We start from the raw sequence: 19,158 nt of genomic DNA, 5'->3' as shown, positions 1-19,158 counted from the left end.
ATGGGCGTTTCCTGACAGGAACTTCATCAATTGTGAGAATTTGGTGTTTTACCAGGTTGGAATGCCCTATTTCATGTGTGCATATTGCAGGCCATTGCAACATTAACTTCTCCAATTCGGTTTTGAACTGACCACTAGTATTAGCCTGTTGAACCAGCTTTCGGATGGATAGATGGGTTTCACTGGATGTAAGAGGAATGGGTAAGGCTATATAAAAATTTACTGTTGCTTGGGGTCCATGTGGAGAGAAAGGAAACGCTTCTTCAGTTCTTCCTTCACTGGCAGGTATGATGTACTTTGATCTCTGGAAGTCCAAAGTCAATCCAGAATCCATCAGGAAGTCCATCCCTAGGATGATTGGCACGGTCAAATCTGTATCATTCATTATGTATAACGTTAGCTCCATCTTACGTCCCTGGACCTCACATTTCCAAGTCACCCTTCCAATTGAAGTCTGCTGCTGTCCATTGGCGAGAAGGAATGCCTGACCACCGCATGGCTGATATGGCTCATTCTTGCTGATCTGTTCCCAAGTTGACTTTTGAATGAGGGAGAGTGTACTACCCGTGTCTATCATCGCAGAACAGTACTGGTCTTGGAGAATAATGGGGATGTTGACAGTCTTGATTTCAGTTAGAGCCAAGTTAGGAAAAGGTTGTAACGTACTGGTATTGGTACGAGAAGGTCCTACTTGGAGACAGTGAGTTGACTGAACTTTCTTTTTCTGATCAGCTGTATTACCTTGACTCCAATATCTCTTTGACTCTTCAAAATCTCTTTCAATTTGCGTGCCAATTCTCACCAGTTCACCAACATCCTTCACTGTCCCTCTTAACAGACTAGCTAGCCGAGGGTTACAGTTTCTTAATATAGCATGGACAAGGTCTCTTTCACTCATCTCACTTTTCCATTTCATACACAGCGCTCGGTACTGGTAAGCAAAGTCTCGAATACATTCCTTCCCCTTTTGTTTCCTTTCTTGCGATCTTCTAATTGCTACTTCTTCATAGTCTTCACTTAAGAAGGACTGTAAGAAGACTTCTCGAAACTGCTTCCAACTCCTCACATGTTGCCGTTCCACCATCCACCAGTCCTTAGCAGTGCCTTTGAGCACAGCAGTCAACGCAGCCATAATTTCCGCATCACTGAGAGGTCGCACTGCAAAGTACTCATCGCACCGCTCAATGAAGTTTACAGGATCCTCTTCCTGCATTTCACAAAAGCTGGGAAACTCTAGTTTTACTGGAGGATTGTACTGCAAGGAAGTATGACTTTCTGGACATACTGAGGGAATGTTCTGTACACTATAAGTTTGGTTTTGAGAAGCTGAATATGGGGTAGAGCAATTAGGAACTGTCTGTCTGGAGTTAGATAAGCGAGCATTGATAGATTTTAATTTTTGGTCAATTTGTGCATCTCTCCGTTTCAAACAGTCTATCATGGATTGTCCCAAATCCCTTACTGCTAGTTCCAGCTGTTCCTTCATTCTATCTCTCTCTCTATCAAAACGATAGTTAATTTTATCCCTCAAGGCTTGAAACTTGGCATCAAACATCTCTTGAGAAACACACTCAATCATCCTCCGTTTGCTCTCTTCCCAGCAGCCTTCGAGTGTAATTAGTCGTTCTGATAGCCTCTCTACTGTCATTGTGGGTGTAGCCGATTTATCCTCACTTTCAACCTCAAGTGGTGGTGGAGGTGGAAATGTTTCCTGTACATCATCACAGATCTTTTCCTCCTCTTCACCAGAATCAATGTATAAGCTGCTGAACGTGTGAATCATCTCACCAAATGGGTCTCTTCGAGTAGTAAATGTCTCCAATGAGAAATCTGGTTCAGGACCAAATCCATCCTCTCCCAGAGCAGCCTCACTTGCCATACTGAAGTATTCAAAACATACACTGATCACCAAAGATTATAAATGCCTTCAGGTCCCTGTTCGGGCGCCACTTTGTAACACTTGGCCTAGTATTTTAAGCTAAACTGTCACAAGATTTATATGAGGGAGGGACCATCAGCAAAAGATCCATGAAAATCAAGAATACTCAGTAAGGCAACCAGTAGATGCAAAAGTATATATAATTTGTAATAGAGAAAAACAATGAACACATTCAATCATCAATATCAGGTTATGAAAGCAGGTAACCACTGGAGTCAGATCATTTAACCACTGGGAAGGATCATGTGTTAATAAACACCCTTCCCAAGTGACATAGTAGCTTATCTGGATAGTTCACAATGTTGAAGTCCTTGCAGCTGAAGTCCAGGGAGTTAAAATCTTGAAGTGATGTGAGTTGAACCAGTTAGGTATAATCCAACAAGTGACCAAGCATACCAGCATACATTTCCCCTAGCGCCTCATGAAATCGCAAGGAAGTTGAAGGAAACAATTCCTGAGGTAAAGGGGCCTTTTTGGTGAATAATCCACCTTTGTATTGTTCATAAAGACTAAAGAGTCCTTCTACAAATAAGCAAACAAAATCGACATCAGCTCATATATAAATGAAAACAAAACAAACAACTATACATAAAAACACAAAGGAAAAAACAACACCTTACATTGACTGAGCAGAAAATCCCCAAAGATTCCCAGTCAGGACTCTTAAGAGTGGGTTGCAGACACCATCCACCATGCTGTAGCACCAAACCAATCTCCCTTCTTCTACCTCTATGTTGCTGATATACTACAGCAATCAGGGCCACACTGCCCCTAGTGTCAGGTAGTGGATCTATATTTACCAGGGCACCTAATGTGACAGTTCAAGATTGTTACATCCTCCATCTATGAATGTTTGAGTCATACATAACATAAACTAAATATATTTATATATAAATATATACTATAAAATTAAAAAAACATTTCTTTTAAATTTAAAGCAGAGTTTTTTTTTTTTTTTTTAATGAGGCAGCAACATATGATATATTGGACAGAACAAAAATAATGCTATTAACAATCTTTCATTGCGCAAAAGTATTTTAATATGAACGGCCCCCATACAGAGGGGCACAAAGTGCTTATGCGCATCACGTGTGCAGATTGTGGAAATGATCCGGACGGACAGGGTCATAAAATGCGTATGGAAGTGTTCATCCAATCTAAATACAATACAGTGCCCCAGGGATGGCTCGTTTTTGTAGGCCAACCCGGAAGTTAGCGGTGCACGGGTTCCCTCAACTGAAAGCCTATTCTTTTTTCCCATAGACTTTTGGAAAACCACAGAAAATAAGCTCTGTGTTTAACAAAGGGTTATGACACTTACACGTTTTGTCTATCAAGATAATCTTTACAAGTTAACACAACATTTATAGATTTTGAAGCCTAAATAAAGTCGTCAGATATAAAAGGCTAACAGTAGGCTATAAACGGACTACAGCACACCATGGTCGCGGATCAACGTCGTCACCACCAAGCGTCCTCAAATTTTATTCAGAAAACAACTCTATTTAAAAACATGCTCTCTGATTATGATCTGCGCTGTGTATGAATACTTATCCACTTTTTCATGAGAAATGCTGTCCAAATGTCCTGTTTGTCATGATGACGTCTAAAGTCCCCGCCAAAGGAAGTAGTCCCTTTTAGCAATTTGTTAGCAACCGCCGATTTTAAGACACAGTAAAAGTTAAAAAAAATCACAAGTGGGTTATAACTGGTGTGTTTAATGTCATAGATCAAAACGTGAAAGTACTTAGAAGCTTTGTTAACCACAGACCTTATTTCAGGCGATTTAGCAAAAACCCATTAAAAAAAACCCATAGACTTTACGGCGTTGGAACCGGAAGTCCTAAAATGCTTCCGGGTTTTGCCTACAAAAACGCGTCATCCCTGGGGCACTCTATTTGTCTCGTTTGTGATAAGGCGATATAATAACGCACTGCGACTTAAACCGATCTGTGGAAATGATCCGGACGGACAGGGACATAAAATGCGTATGGAAGTGTCCGTCCAATCTAAATACAATTTAACACAGTAAATCTGGATATTAAGTGCATTGTCAAATACTTGGGCAAAAATAAAAACATAAAAATTGTAAAGGACATGTACTTTCTGAAAATGTCCAAGTCCAAGTCATAGACTCGAGTTTCCATTTCTGAATAATAGAAACATTGAATCATCTTGGAAGGAGTTTCATTGTGTCGACTGTCCTAACTGAACGTGACACGCAGTTTGAATGCTGAATTGAGAATGACTGACAACCGCAGCGGAGGGAGGCATTTACGTGAACTTTAATTTAACTACTTAAATATTTATCTGTACCTCAAATTAAACTATGGAATGGCTTCAGAACACTTGAAATGTAGTGCACAGAAACTTTATGGTGCTTTTTAATGTTTTTGTGCTATTTGTGGGGCTTAACAATAACACAGAATAATACACGCACAATATTGGATTTGGATCGGTCACGTCCGGCCGATACCCGATCCGGCAAAAATGGCAGTATTGGAGCTGATACCCGATCTGAGTATAGGATTGGCGCATCCATAATCACAACGCGTTAGCATTTCTCTAGCCTGTTAACTTGTCATCCGTGCCTACCATCTTTTTCTCTTGCACGCTCCTTTTTCTACGAGTCCATCAAACAACTGTGGTGAGTCGGATTAGTCTACAAACACAATGAGTCATGTCATCTTCCCCTGTTATCATTACTTGCACTGCCTGTCACATGCTTAGTATAGCTTTCTCGGTCAGTGGTGAGATTTACACATGTGATAAATGCAGGGAGATAGTCAGGCGGATGGAGAAGAGGTGTTGCTGTAATTTATAGTAATATCTTCAGTATTACTCAAAAGTCTTTCAAATATAATTTTTTCAAAATGATGGTGCTTTATGCAACGTTAACGTTGTAAGCGACAAATGCTAATTGACATTTGTGCTGGTTACTGTATACAGGCCACCAGGGAACCATATCAGAGTTAGTACTGGCTGCGGATAAAGTCCTAATTGTTGGTGATTTTAATATCCATGTAGATAATGAAAAAGACGCATTTACAGACGTTCTAAATTCTTTTGGAGTTAGACAACACATGTCAGAACCCACTCATTGTCGTAATCATACTTTAGATCTAATATCGTCACATAGAATTGATACTGATGCCATTGAAATTCTGCAGCAGAGTGACGACATCTCAGATCATTATCTAGTCTCGTGTATACTACATTTAGCCAAGGCTGCAAAACTGCCTCTCTGACACAAATATGGTAGAACTATCACTTCTACCACTAAAGATTGCTTTATAAATAATCTTCCTGATCAGTTTCATCTCCTTAGCATACCAGAAAGCTTAAAAGAACTCGATGTTACAACAGAAACTATTGACTCTCTCTTCTCCAGCACACTAGACTCAGTTGCTCCAATGAGCACACTTTGGCCCTCAAGCAAGCAGCCATAAAAATGGAGCAGAGCAGGAAGAAAACTAGAGGTTTTTCGCATTTTGTGGAGAGAGAGAGCATGATTGTGTACATAAAGGCCTTAACAAGTGCTAGATCTGCTTATCTGTTAGAAGATGTCTCTTAGAAGAAAACAAATAACCCTAAGTATTTATTTGATACAGTGGCTAAAATAAACGAGAAATAAAGCTTCAACTTCTGATGTTTCCAAACAGCACAGCAGTAATGACTTTATGAACTTCTTTAATAGCAAGATTGATAATATTAGAGAGAAAATTATAACCATCCGTCTACTACAGAATCGCATCACACAGTGCATTGTAGTATCCCTGAGGAAAAATTAAATTTTTTCATTGCTATAGGAAAGGAAGAATTGTCTAAACTTGTTAAATAATCAAAATCAACATGCATGTTAGACTCTTTTCTTTTCCTCAGCTAATACTCGTGGGTCCCATTCACTGCCATTATAAAACTCAGATGCGTCAGGATATTTATTAATATTTCTTTGATTTTCTTCATCAGAAAGAAGAAAGTAATATACAACTGGCTTGAGGCTACTTTTCAGTTGAAAGTAAAATAATCCTTTAATTTTCCTATTATCACTGTGAAGCTGCTTTGAAACAATCTGTATTGTGAAAAGCGCTATAAAAATGAAGATGACTTGAAGTTTCTTTGTTTTGACAATGGGTCAATGAGGGCTGTCGTGTAGAATGACACAGCTCTGTCGTGCTCCCATTCTAATTGCTCTAATTGACTCTGTTCAGTTTGAAGTTTCTTTGTTTTGACAATGGATCAGTGAGGGCTGTTATTTAGAATGGTCAATTGTTAAATTAAAAAAGAAAAAACAGTGCATACAACAACTTATCCCTGTAAAAATTAGGTTAATAAAACTTTTACAGAGGTTATTGTTAGTGCAATATAATGATTATTTAAAGGGGTGGTTGCATGCGATTTCACTTTTTTAACTTTAGTTAGTGTGTAATGTTGCTGCTTGAGCATAAACAGTATCGGCAAAGTTACAGCGCTGAAAGTTCAATGCACACGGAGATGTTGTCTTTTAAAGTTATGGCAGTTTATTGCCTACAAAAACGGGTGGTTTGGACTACAGCGAGCTTCTTCCCGGGTTGGTGACATCATAAACCCTTGCTATTAACATAAACACTGCCCCCGGGAACACGCAACAAAGTGGGCGAGGCCATGTGGCACAGCATAATGAAAGCGGAAGAGCTGTTTACACCGAACGCGAGCTGTGCGACGTGACGCATCAAAAGATATAGAACCCATTATTATCTGTGATATTTTCTAAACTGGATGCGGTGCTGAAGACAGCTTCCTGAATCTACACGAGTTTAATGCTGGATTTAAACAAAGACTTTTACTGAAAGATGAAGCAGTTCCCACTTTAAAAGCAAAAGCTGCTGTTTATCAGCCCCAAACTGTAAGTACGTTTTATTGTTTGTCTTTTAAACGTAATGTTATAGTTCTGTTGCTATTTTTAATGCATCTAGGACGTATACAAAGAGCAACTCGTTTTTGCTAGCCAGTTAGCTAAATTCTAGTGCAACAAACACCAACAAACTACTATGTTCATAGACAAACAGTTGTTCATGCTATAAATTAAACGCTACCTTTACAAAAATGCAACTACTCAGGCATGTATTTACTACAGTAAAGCTTTAATCAGGATAAAACTGTATATTGAAAGCTAACAAACAGCAGTGACAGCTTATCTAAACACTTTGACACAAATACTAAATGAAATACCATTCATAAACATCCTTCAAAAGCCGCGATTGCAGAGGTTCTACTTTTTCCTCTTCATCTGGGTCTGATTTGGCTCAATTTGATACAGCAATGTAGGCGCTATTATTTACTTTCCACCTAAGCGCGTAACTACGAATGATAAGGGGCGTGGCGTTTCCGGACGCTTCAGCAAATCACGACAGACTGGGCCAGTAACCAATCTGCTGACCAATCTGAGCACATTGCGTATGTCGGAGGGAGTGGCTTCATAGAAGCAGGAAGTCAAACGAGCCGTTCATATGACAGTGGAAACAGAGGTGTAGAATTAAGATAAAATATATGAAAAATACAGCATTTAAAAAAAACCCAAAGCATTAAGACATGTTAAACTGTGCCCCCAAAACACAATCAAGCCTAGAAAAAAAAACATGTAACCACCCCTTTAACTATTTTTGGTGTCTTTCCTTTAAGTTGTTATTTGTGTGCATTGTACCTGTGATTGAAGGTGGGAGAGTGTTCATGGCCATCTGGAGGGAACACACAGTTATGAATGGGGCTTTCCGAGTCTATGTTAATGTTGCTTACATCCACGTCTCTCTTCCACCTCTCTCTTGGAGGAGTACAGGTTGATGAGGACTCATAGACAGAGGTAAACAGCAGACTGAGAGAAGATATAAAATTCCAACTGGCTGTAAGGAGGGACTGTTTGAGGAAAAAAAATCACAAAAAAAAAACAAACATTTTTGAATATGTTCTTAAGGTCTGTTCACACCAATAATAATAATAGTAATAGTAATAATGATAATAATAATAATTAATATAGCTGCAAACAGTGATTAAGAGACCAATGACTAATTAACATTTGCAGATGATTTGAGGCAAAATCATAAATACAACCACTCGTAATATGATTTCATTGCCTATCACTTTTGACCAATAGGTGGCTCTATCACCAAATTTATGTGATCTGGTCAGTGTGGGGTGAAAGTGACATACACAAAATTTGGTGTCAACACAGCAAAGACTTGCAGAGATACAACCTTCAGATTCAGTTTGGCATCATGCCATCAAATTTGAAATATAGCATTTTACAACAAAATTCAAAATGACTGATGCTCAAAATGGCTATCAGCAACTTGCTGCCCATCTAGTGTGGACAGAATCACTGATTATAATGGGTTCTATGTGCTTTTGATGCTGCATGTATGATATATATGCAAACTAATAATAATTGTTTACATTTATATAACGCTTTTCTGGGTACTCATAGCACATATGGAAAGGGGGAATCTCCTCAACCACCACATGTGCAGCATCCACTTGGATGATGAGACGTCATATTGTGCCAGAACTCCCACCACACCAGAATATTGGTGGAGAGGAGACAGAGTGATGAAGCCAATCAGTATATATATGGGGATGGTTAGAAGGCCATGAAGATGGACAGAGGCCAATGGGCAAATTTGGCCAGGATGCCAAGAATACACCCCATTCTTTTCCGAAGGACATCCTTGGATTTTTAAAGACCAGAGAGTCAGGACTGCGGTTTAACGTCACATCCAAAGGAAGGTACTTTTTGACAATATAGTGTCCCCATCATATACTGGAGCATTAGGACTCATACACCACAGGGTGAGCACCCCCTGCAGGCCACACTAACACCTTTTCCAGCAGCAACCATCCAGGTACTGACCAGGCTCAACCCGCTTAACTTTAGTGGACAACCAGTCTTGGGCTACAGGGTGATAGCTGCCGGCCCGGCTGATGAATAATAATGATGATAATAATATACACCAATATAATATTATAAATAAAAATATATACCATAGCTGTGAGCAGCAATCGGAATTTAAGAACTTTAAGGCCTTTAAGCACATGCATAAATAGGTTTAATGTTTTAATTATCAAGCCTGTAACCATCGCAATCATAGATAGAATGGACCATTTACAGCCAATACAGGCAATTTAACATATGAAATTTATGGTTAATAAAGCTTTTTAACTGTTATCGAGGTTGAGCCAAAAACCTAGGACTAGTTCTCCAAAGTTGTTTTTTGAAATAATCTCCAATATTTAACAAATAATTCAATGGATAGCGGCAGTCTTTGAGGCAAAGTTGCTAAGAATGTGGTATCAGGGTTTTTTCTGCACAGAGAATAACGAGGCGGTCGCCTCCGTCAAATTTCGTGCTGCATCCGGCTGTAGAAAAAACTCAGTCAGGCAGTCACATGCTCAGATACCCCTTTTCTCATTCCCGGCCTGTGTGCATTCTCGAAACCATTCGATGATGCCCGGATCGTGGTTATATCTGTGGATACTGTGGGTAATCCGCAAGTCGGGTGGGCCAAGTAATAAAAAAATAACATTCCAATTAATTGCGGGTGAGAGATAAATCATTAATGTGTTGATTTTAATAAAGACACGGAACTCTCATTTCAAAGCAAGGAAAAACGAAAGAGTGTCACTCTTTTACTTTCGTAATCAACTGAATGTATTTTTCTTCAGAGAAAACCAATTAAGGAAAACATGTGCCTAGAGTACCTCCTAGTGGTCATTAAATAAAACACAAAGGAAAAACCCTACATGAGATATTGCTTTACAACTTAACAGCTTTAACTCAAAATATACACAAGCTTAACTAAGAGATTTTATTCTGATAAAAGTGTTTTCCAACAATGATATAATGAAACAGTGACAATTTAAGTTTGAAGGGAGTAAAGCCTGTGTTTAGGCTATCAAGGAAATGTAATTTAGCCAAAGAAGAACTTTTATTTTAAATAAATGTTAATTTATAAGCAACCTACTTCAGTGTGATATGTTACCATATCATCATGCTTAAAATAATGTGTAATGTGATGATCAGGTGCAGATATCTAAATAAAAAAATATCATCGGGTGGTTGTTAGATGATTTATTTTTAACAGTGGATTCAGGTACAAGTCAATGCACAGACTTTTTTCTTTGTTCAATTTGCACACTGAACATGGTTTGGAGCTCTTTATTTTGAACTCTCAAAGTGCACCAGATTAATGAATTCATCTTTAAATCTTACAAAATTTTCTTAACCACTTAGGCAGACCAAGGACTTTACCACCTCTGTCTCGTTTTGAGCCAGGAAACACCCTGGGTATGAATGTTGTGGGAGAAAAAAAGAAAAATACCGTTAACCTTGTCTGATAGCTACTCAAACTCCATTGGCTGCCGCTGGCCATGTTTTTCGAGATACAAAAAGACAACACATACCAACTTTCAAGTCAGTCAGACTTCGCGTTGTGTAGTTATAGCTTTCGATGTAATAGCACCACCAAGTGGCCAATCAGCAAATATTTTTTTCACACAACCACAGAATGAGCTCTAATATATGTGGCTGAGTTTGGTGTAAATATCTCATTCCGTTCACGAGTTATAGCCATTTCAGTAAAAGTGGCTCAGCCCACTTTGAATGTTTTTGGCGGCCCTTAAGGTGATGATAGACAGGGCAACTTTTTGAGCTAAGTTGCAGGGCAATGTTGCTGAATGATGTTGCTTGTGCACTTTCCCATTTAGAATGGGCAACAAATTTCCATCTGGATGCTTTAGAGCTAAATTTGTTGCCTATTCTCAATGGAAAAGTGCCCAAGTTGCTTGGAAACATTGTGTTTTCTGTTTGAATATATTTTTAATACAGAGCTTGTAAACTGGTGGGTCTCAACCCAAAAGTGGGTCACGGAGTATACAATCAAAGTAACAACAACAACAAGCATAATCTTATGTTTTTCTGATATGAGACTTCGATTTTGAAAAATGTGTGTAAAAGCAGTTGACACTTCTGTCAGACGCAGTTTTAAGAAAATGGAAAAACACGTTGTTCCGATTAAGCATCTGCGTCAGATGGGATGTTGTCAGGCTATATAGCAGTTTTATTATTAGGGGTTCAAGCACAAAGTGCTGAAAACCTATATTGTAAAAAATTACTGTGATTTTAACAGTAAAAGACTAAAAATCCTACAGTGAGAAAGAGTTGTAATAGATCTAACAGTACATTTAATGTAATTTTACGGTAAAATACCATTAAATTTACAGTTTTTGCAAGTGAAAAATAACAAGACATCTTATAATTTACAGTGAAAACATGTAAATTGACATTCCCACAATTCCCTGCATGACACTTCACATTTGATGTATTTTCATTGAAATAACTCTGTTTCTTCTTAGTTTTTCTAATAAGTTATGTACATTAGGGTTTTATGATACATCTAATGTAGTTAAATTAATGTTTATTGAATTTTTAAAATTTACCCTGATGGTGTTTAGTGTTTGTGTGAATGACACTGTGTGCACCTTCTATATATTAATATTGTCCTTCTCAGCTTGTGGAAAAGCTGCTTGTGATGAACTTTGATTCATTATGTGACTCATCACCACTGTGTTTGGTGGTTGTCAGTGTAACACAGATTTACAAAAAAGATATTAGTACTTCAATTGGTTGGTAAGTTAACATCAAACTAATATCAGTTAATGAAATATGTTTTTTACCGTACATTTAACAGAATTTTTATTTACAGTGTAAAATAAACAGTTATGTACCGTAATTATTACAATATAGGTGTGCGCCGATCCGATACTCAGATCGGGTATCAGCTCCAATACTACCATTTTTGCCAGATCAGGCATCGGCCGGACGGAACCGATCCAAATCTGACATTGTGCGTGTACTATTCTGTGTTATTGTTGAAACAAATCAGACACAATTATTTGTTATAGTTAACCAATAATTGTTTAAAGCTCACTCTGGGGTCTGTCCCCTTCCCCCAAGAAGTTCTCAGTTACAAGTTTTATTGCGCTAAAGAATGTTGGTTGAAGATACTGACTACAACTTCGGACCGAATCATCAAGATTTCATTAAGAGCCTCAGCCTAAAGGCATCTTGCAATTTGAATACTAAACAGCAATTTAGTATTAATTTGTAAACCACCTGTGTCAGCAAAGGTGTTTTATTACTGACGAAACTGATGATTCTTTTCCAGATTGTGTTTGACTTTTTCCCACAGCTCCATTTCTGGTCCCACTTCCGGTTCAACTCTATCATTGCTCATTTTTACCTACGTATGTGTGTGACCTGCGTGTATGTTATGTGTTTGTTAGTTTAGTTATGCGTTTGTGAGTTAGTTAATAAAGATTGTGCAAAATACATGTTTGGTTCTAACTCAGTCTGCTAAAAAATTGCCTCTTAAATGATTTAGATCTCGACTACATGCTCTGAGTAGTACTGTGCAATAAGAATGTTGTTTTTCCATAACCTGGAAATGAACATTTCTTAGGATTAATAAACAATTAACACTGAGTGTTCACTGGACAAACAGGTTAATTGATTGTAATATTAATTTTAATGTAGCTACATCAAGTTAATCTGATTAACTGATTCACATATTCACAATTAATCATAATTAATAATCATAATGAGTTATGAATAATTACAAATATTTCCCCTTTGAGTTAATTCACTTCATTGTTAAGCCCCACAAAAAGGCACAAAAACAAAAAAGCACCATAATGTTTCCATGCACTATATTCCAAGTGTTCTGAAGCCATTCCATAGTATAATATGAGGTATAGATAAATATTTAAGTCGTTAAATTAAAGTTCACATAAATGTTTAGTGAAGACGCAATTAATCGAAAACCGAAATTAATCGAAACCAAAATTCAGAACCTCTAACCGACGTAATTTTCCCATGTCAGTTATTTCATTTTTTTAATCCTGTTAATACTTCCCCCTTAAAAACATACTACCGCGTATGTAGCCACGTGACTCGTCCTGTCCAGTCAGTGGCATAAAAGCAACACGGAAGTGAGCCTTGCGTCTTCACTAAACTTTTTCAGTTGTATTTATTTTATGGTTTGCCAGTTTAAACTCTCGTGATTTTAGACGATTGGAGGTATATTATTTCGAGCTACCATGCTCGCGCAGCTGCATTGTGGCACGAACACTCATAAAAACAGTAGCTGCACAAAACGTGAAGATCGCACACACAGAGAGGAACGCAGAAACTAGTTGTCAGTGCTGTCCTGTGATTTATCACTAAAGTAGCTTAGAAACTCAAAACTTATTACAGCATATATTTTTCTACTTTTGAAGGAACAATTTACAACCCACAGCTTCACAATTAATAGAGAGACAGAATGACTAATTCATAGATGCAATCGCTCTCATTACTGGTACTGTGCTAATTTATCTTTATCTGATTTACAACGAGCAGAAATCTGTAAGAAATGTTACAAACCAGAGATAAAATAACTGCTGAAATTGAGCTTTGTCAGATCACTCTTTTCAATACGAAAAAATATCTCACCTTTAATAGTCAATCATATTTACAGTACAAACCTTGTCAGTGAACTATGAAAGCAAAAAAAAACAAAAAAAAAAAAAAAAACATTCATTAATCGTAATCGAGGTAAAATGTTCAATTAATCGAGGTTTTGATTTTAGGCCATAATCGTCCAGCCCTAATAGAAATTAAGTAGCATTTTGTGTGCTTTATTAGGCAATTCTAAAGTAAAAGTAATATGTTTTGATATTTAAATACACTGTTAATTACAACAACGACAAGCTGAAAAAATATATTGATAAAAATAGAACAAAGACTTGACTTGAGACTTGACTTGGACCTCAAAGACTTGACTTGGACTTGCCTGCAACGACTTGTGAATATGTCTGCTATTATTATACTTCATCTGTAGACAAAGATACTGGTAATATAATATGCATTAATACAACTTCACTTTGTGCTTTGAACTTTGCAATGAGGAGCACTGCCGCTGCGCACTGTGAGTCCATGATGCTTCAAGTGCATTATTCTGCACACGGAATGTGCATAAGCGCTTTGTGCCGCTCTGTATGGGAGCCGTTCATATTATAATACTTTTGCGCAATGAAAGATTGTTAATAGCTTTTTTTTGTTCTGTTCTATATATCATACGTTGCTGCCTCATTAAAAAAAAAAATCTCCACTAAAAATTTAAAAGAAATGTCTTTTAATTTTATAGTATATATTTAAATCTAAATATATTTAGTTTATGTCATGTATGACTCAAACATCCATGAAAAACAAGTCATGAGTCATGGATGAAGGAGTCAGCTGGAATCCTGTTTATTTTGAATGTCTACCAAGCTAGTGAAGCTATTGGTTTATTTACAGTTGCACTGATGAACAATTATTTAATAAATAATTCACTACATTTGTGTCTGTTATTTTGTCTTACAATGTTAGTAATGTTTAAGTCAAGCCTGATGCCTTGCACAAAAGAATGTTCCCAGTTTCTTCCACACAGTAAGGCATACAGTTAGGTAATTAAGCACTTTTTTTTATTATTACTTGAATATTGGATCAGTATCGGTATCGGCCAATACTCAATCCCAGGTATCGGAATAGGTATCGGAAGCGAGAAAAGGCAGATCGGAGCATCCCTACAATATAAACCTTAAAATTATACAGTTTTGATCTGTAAAATAGACAGTAAACTAAGTGCTGTCCCGTAAAACATAAAACGGTGCTACCATATTTTTTACAGTAAACTTCTGACAACCACAGCTATCTGTTTTTTACCGTAAATTTTACAGGGATTTTTTAATTTTTTTTATAGTGTATTGTAATTGTAAGGATTTTTAGGGGTTCAAGCACAGAGCACTGAAACCCTATTGTAATTGTTAAAATTTCCAAGGATCACCATTCTCCCCTAAATGTGATCGGGCAGACCAAACCATAAATCATAAACACTTGAAACTTTGAGGGCTGGTAACACTCACAACGTCTATAATGTCACCAAAGCTCACCCTGATGGGCCTGACGGGGGCACTACAGTGGTGAAATAACTCATAACGATTACACTTTATTTTAGAGTGCCGTAGTTACATTGTAATTACTCAAATAAGTACTGAGTACTAATTAACTACATGTATTTACTACAGAGTTACAGTTAGGGTTAGGTTTAGTTACTTATGCATAATTATGTAATTATGCATAATTTACTGTTGTTATTATAGTAAGTACATGTAGTAATATGTAACTACGGAACTAAAATAAAGTGTTAACCTCATAATTCTTAAAGTCGCCAAGAAATCAAAATTGACAATCATTATTTCTTTATGGAATATTGTAGTATTAATTAAATAATTTATCCGTGCACTTCATTATTTTTTTTTTTAAATTCATGTGCTCTCATAATCTTTAATCAAATATATTAACCTCCCCCTCAAAACGACTCATCGTCTCTTCCTGCCTCATGCTATGGCTCGAGGGCGGAGATGCCAGCAGATTCAGTGATGTAAGAGGTAAATGCTGTCGCTGGGGTAAGCGGGGGAAATGCTAAAGCTGATGTTTCACTTTATAGAGATCAATGCATTAACCATCACTGATGCCAGTCATTGGGGTGTACAGTACCCTTAAACATTGAAAGGATATTATAAAAATATTATTCTTTGGACAAGGCAAACAAATTTTTTTCATGAAAGACTTAAAAGGAACACTCCACTTTTTTTGAAAAAATAGGCTCATTTTCCAACTCCCCTAGAGTTAAACAGTTGAGTTTTACCGTTTTCGAATCCATTCAGCTGATCTCCGGGTCTGGCGGTACCACTTTTAGCATAGCTTAGCATAGTTCATTGAATCTGATTAGACCGTTAGCATTGCGCTTAAAAATGACCAAAGAGTTTTGATATTTTTCCTATTTAAAACTTGACTCTTCTGTAGTTAAATCGTGTACTAAGACCGACAGAAAATAAAAAGTTGCGATTTTCTAGGCTGATATGGCTAGGAACTATACTCTCATTCAGGCGTAATAATCAATGAACTTTGCTGCCGTGTCATGGCTGCAGCAGGCGCAATGGTATTACGCAGCGTCTCTCACAAACGTCTCCATGGTTGCAAGGCACGTTCCCTGGGCAAGCAGGGGCTCACGGGCGCTGCGTAATATCATTGCACTGCTGCAGCCATGGAACGCAGCAAAGTTCCTTGATTATTACGCCTGAATGAGAGTTTAGTTCCTAGCCATATCCGCCTAGAAAATCACAACTTTTTATTTTCCGTCGGTCTTAGTACACGATTTAACTACAGAAGAGTCAAGTTTTAAATAGGAAAAATATCAAAACTCTCTGGTCATTTTTAAGCGCGATGCTAACGGTCTAATCAGATTCAATGAACTATGCTAAGCTATGCTAAATGTGGTACCGCCAGAACCGGAGATCGGCTGAATGGATTCGAAAACGGTAAAACTCAACTGTTTAACTCTAGGGGAGTTGGAAAATGAGCCTATTTTCAAAAAAAGTGGAGTGTTCCTTTAACCAGATGGACACACTCAGTCAGTGTCCACTGGAGCAAGCAACCCGAGCATTTTTAAATTCATTCCTATGGAAGTTGAGAGTCACGCTTAACTTTTATGTGAATGTGAGGCTCAACTTCTATAGTAATGAACCAAAAATGCTCTCTCTACTCCACTCACTCCCTGCCAACGGAGACGCACTGTCAATCAGTCTCTCGTGCACACTCTCTCTCTCACTGTTTAATGCTGTTAACCATCCTCGCCGTCATCGTCATGCTCAATAAATGAAGTCCTTACAGTAACGTGAGGGTGCTGGCAGAGTCCGGTGGAAAGAAATCCCCAACAACTGACTGCAAATGGGCATTCAGATCTGCCTCCATTTTGTTGGCAACGCCGAACTTCCAACGATCCAATCAATTCCCGAAGAACGAATTCAAGTCCCGCCCTCTCATTTCAGATGCTGTTTCACTCAGATAGACGTCACAGTAGAGAAGAAAAGACAATCGCAACTTCCGGTTCATGCTGACTGTAAAGTGTAAGGTGTAGGCTCAAATGTCATATCGTTGGAATTCTTCGCTCAAGATGGACAAAATGCATGCCTCGGAATCTATTGCGACATTTTCGGGTATTTAGAAATTTTTGAAAATCTACTTTTGTGAACTAGTCCTAGGTTTTTGGCCTGATCGGAACCAAACCAGTGCAGCAAGATTCTCTGGAGTCTGGCGGTCAATAATTATCAAAAAAGTTGAAATTTTGATTCATGGTGCCAAAGGGCCAATACAATGTTTGAAGTTTACTACTAAACTTTACTACCACTTTTACTAAAACTCGTGAACAGAATGAGAAAGTCAACACTATGTCTATGAGGACATTGATGTATCAAAAACATGTCTGCCATCGGCCAATGAAGTTTGAGCAGCTATCAGACAAGATTAACAGAGGCTGATTGGAATGAAACTTGCTGGGCCTGTTTGACTCATGGCCCTAGAGGCCTGTGAGAAATTCAAAAGAAAGCAGTCACCAGAGGCGCCTTTGTGTATCACAATTTTTCACGCACGAAATTCATACCACATGATATAACTCCTCATTCTGAGCAACTTTACCTCTAAGATTGCCACTATCCATTGATTCGTTCATTAAATATTGGAGATTATTTCAAAAGCCAACTTTGGTGAACTGGTCCTATGTTTTTGGCTTAACCTCGATAAAACCAATGGGGCACAATTCTTGGGACTCTCTAAGTCAAGGGTCGGCAACCCAAAATGTTCAAAGAGCCATATTGGACCAAAAAAACAAAAAACAAATCTGTCTGGAGCCGCAAAAAAATTAAAGTCTTATAACGTTATAAGCCTTATATGAAGGCAGCACAATAGGCGTTTTAAGCAGAGCGCGTTTTCAGCTGGCTAAAAACGCTTTGGTGCACACACGGCCTAACAAGGTGCTGAGCGTCTTTCTCACGCTCAAGCGCTGAGAGCTCAGCGTTTTTTACCTGTCGCCTCGTGTTGAAGAATATTCAACTTTGAGTAAAACGCTGCGCTCATCACTGTCACTTTTTAGTCACTTTCCAATCATAGTGGAGGAGGGGCGGGACAAATACAACACTGACCAACTGTCACAACATTCTTGCTGTACAACGACATTAACAAGCAGATGAGAAATTAATATTGCTGCTCTCCAAAAATACATAGCAAAGTAATTTAACATTGTGTCAATATTTTAAGTCTGAAACAAATTACCCGCAAAATCAGTTTTAAGTAACAGTGCCGCAGATATTCCGTATCATAGCAACAAAACTCAACGGAAAAAAATGCTGCGCAGCTGAAGCGCTCTCATGGATTTGCAGTTATCATTTTGTGTCAAATTGTTGGATTTTGAGGTAAAAACCATTCCATATATTGTATTGTTATATATTATGTTGTCAAATCATCAATTAAATATATTCCATCTTATATTCTGCATAATTGTGTGTTTTAAAATAAACACTGACAAAAACTATAACGTTACTATAAAACTATATGTTTTAGGGCTGGACAATATGATGATATATATAACATTGATATAAGTGATTACGCGGATTTAAACCTTCCTATATTGTAGTTATATAAAATATTCACAGGCAGATTTGCTCTATGTATTTCCCCGACGTCTAAATCAGGCACATAATGTCAGGAAACACGACTCTTGGCTACATGTCAATATCCATGGATTAGGTTTATTTGACAAGTTGTAAGAAACACTTTCGAGTCCAACCTTTAGTGTAATCGTTTATTTTACTCGCGTTTTCGCAGTTTCCCCTGTTAAATCCAGTCATGCAGTAGGTTCTTTTGCGACTCAGTCCAGCTGAGGGAGCGCGCTTTCGGCGGGAAAGTGACGTTGATGCATACCCTCGCCGCGCTGAAACGCGTGTTGCAGGCTATGAAGCAAATCTTCGTTGACAGAAATGTTGAAATGTAATATTTATTATACACATTTTTACAGCATTGGAAAATGTTAAGAATGTTTGTGTAATGTTTGTCCTCCTACAGAAACCATATGAAAACAAAAAATATATTCCCCCCATTTTCATACATTTTTGAAAAAGCTCCAGGGAGCCACTAGGGGAGCGCTAAAGAGCCACATGTTGCCGACCTCCGCTCTAAGTCAATAGTTAACAAGAAATGTTGAACTTTGGCCTTTGGATAACTATAGCAGAAAATAGGCGTGGCCAAGTCTATCCAAAAAGCCTATCATTCC

General features: G+C 37.8%; 1 protein-coding gene across 3 annotated transcripts in view; it reads right to left on the bottom strand.

The window, feature by feature from the left end:
- Window positions 1-19,158, bottom strand: part of pkmyt1 (protein kinase, membrane associated tyrosine/threonine 1) — a 147,795-nt gene that overhangs the window by 89,993 nt on the left and 38,644 nt on the right. Inside the window, exons 7-8 of one of the 3 annotated variants that reach the window (XM_067368634.1) lie at window positions 7,623-7,831; window positions 2,587-2,747 (exon numbers count right to left, since the gene is read on the bottom strand). The exons of 1 other annotated variant lie outside the window; for it this stretch is intronic. In XM_067368634.1, coding sequence (XP_067224735.1) covers window positions 2,717-2,747; window positions 7,623-7,831 — 240 coding nt within the window. In that variant the 3' untranslated portion in view covers window positions 2,587-2,716. Of the gene's footprint in view, window positions 1-2,586; window positions 2,748-7,622; window positions 7,832-19,158 lie in introns of those variants that run through there. One more of the 3 variants, XM_067368633.1, reaches the window with a different exon arrangement.

Source organism: Chanodichthys erythropterus, chromosome 19 (genome assembly GCF_024489055.1).
Source record: "Chanodichthys erythropterus isolate Z2021 chromosome 19, ASM2448905v1, whole genome shotgun sequence".
Lineage (NCBI taxonomy): Eukaryota > Metazoa > Chordata > Actinopteri > Cypriniformes > Xenocyprididae > Chanodichthys > Chanodichthys erythropterus.
The sequence above is the reverse complement of the archived record's forward strand: the minus strand, read 5'-3'. Positions and strand labels throughout refer to the sequence as shown.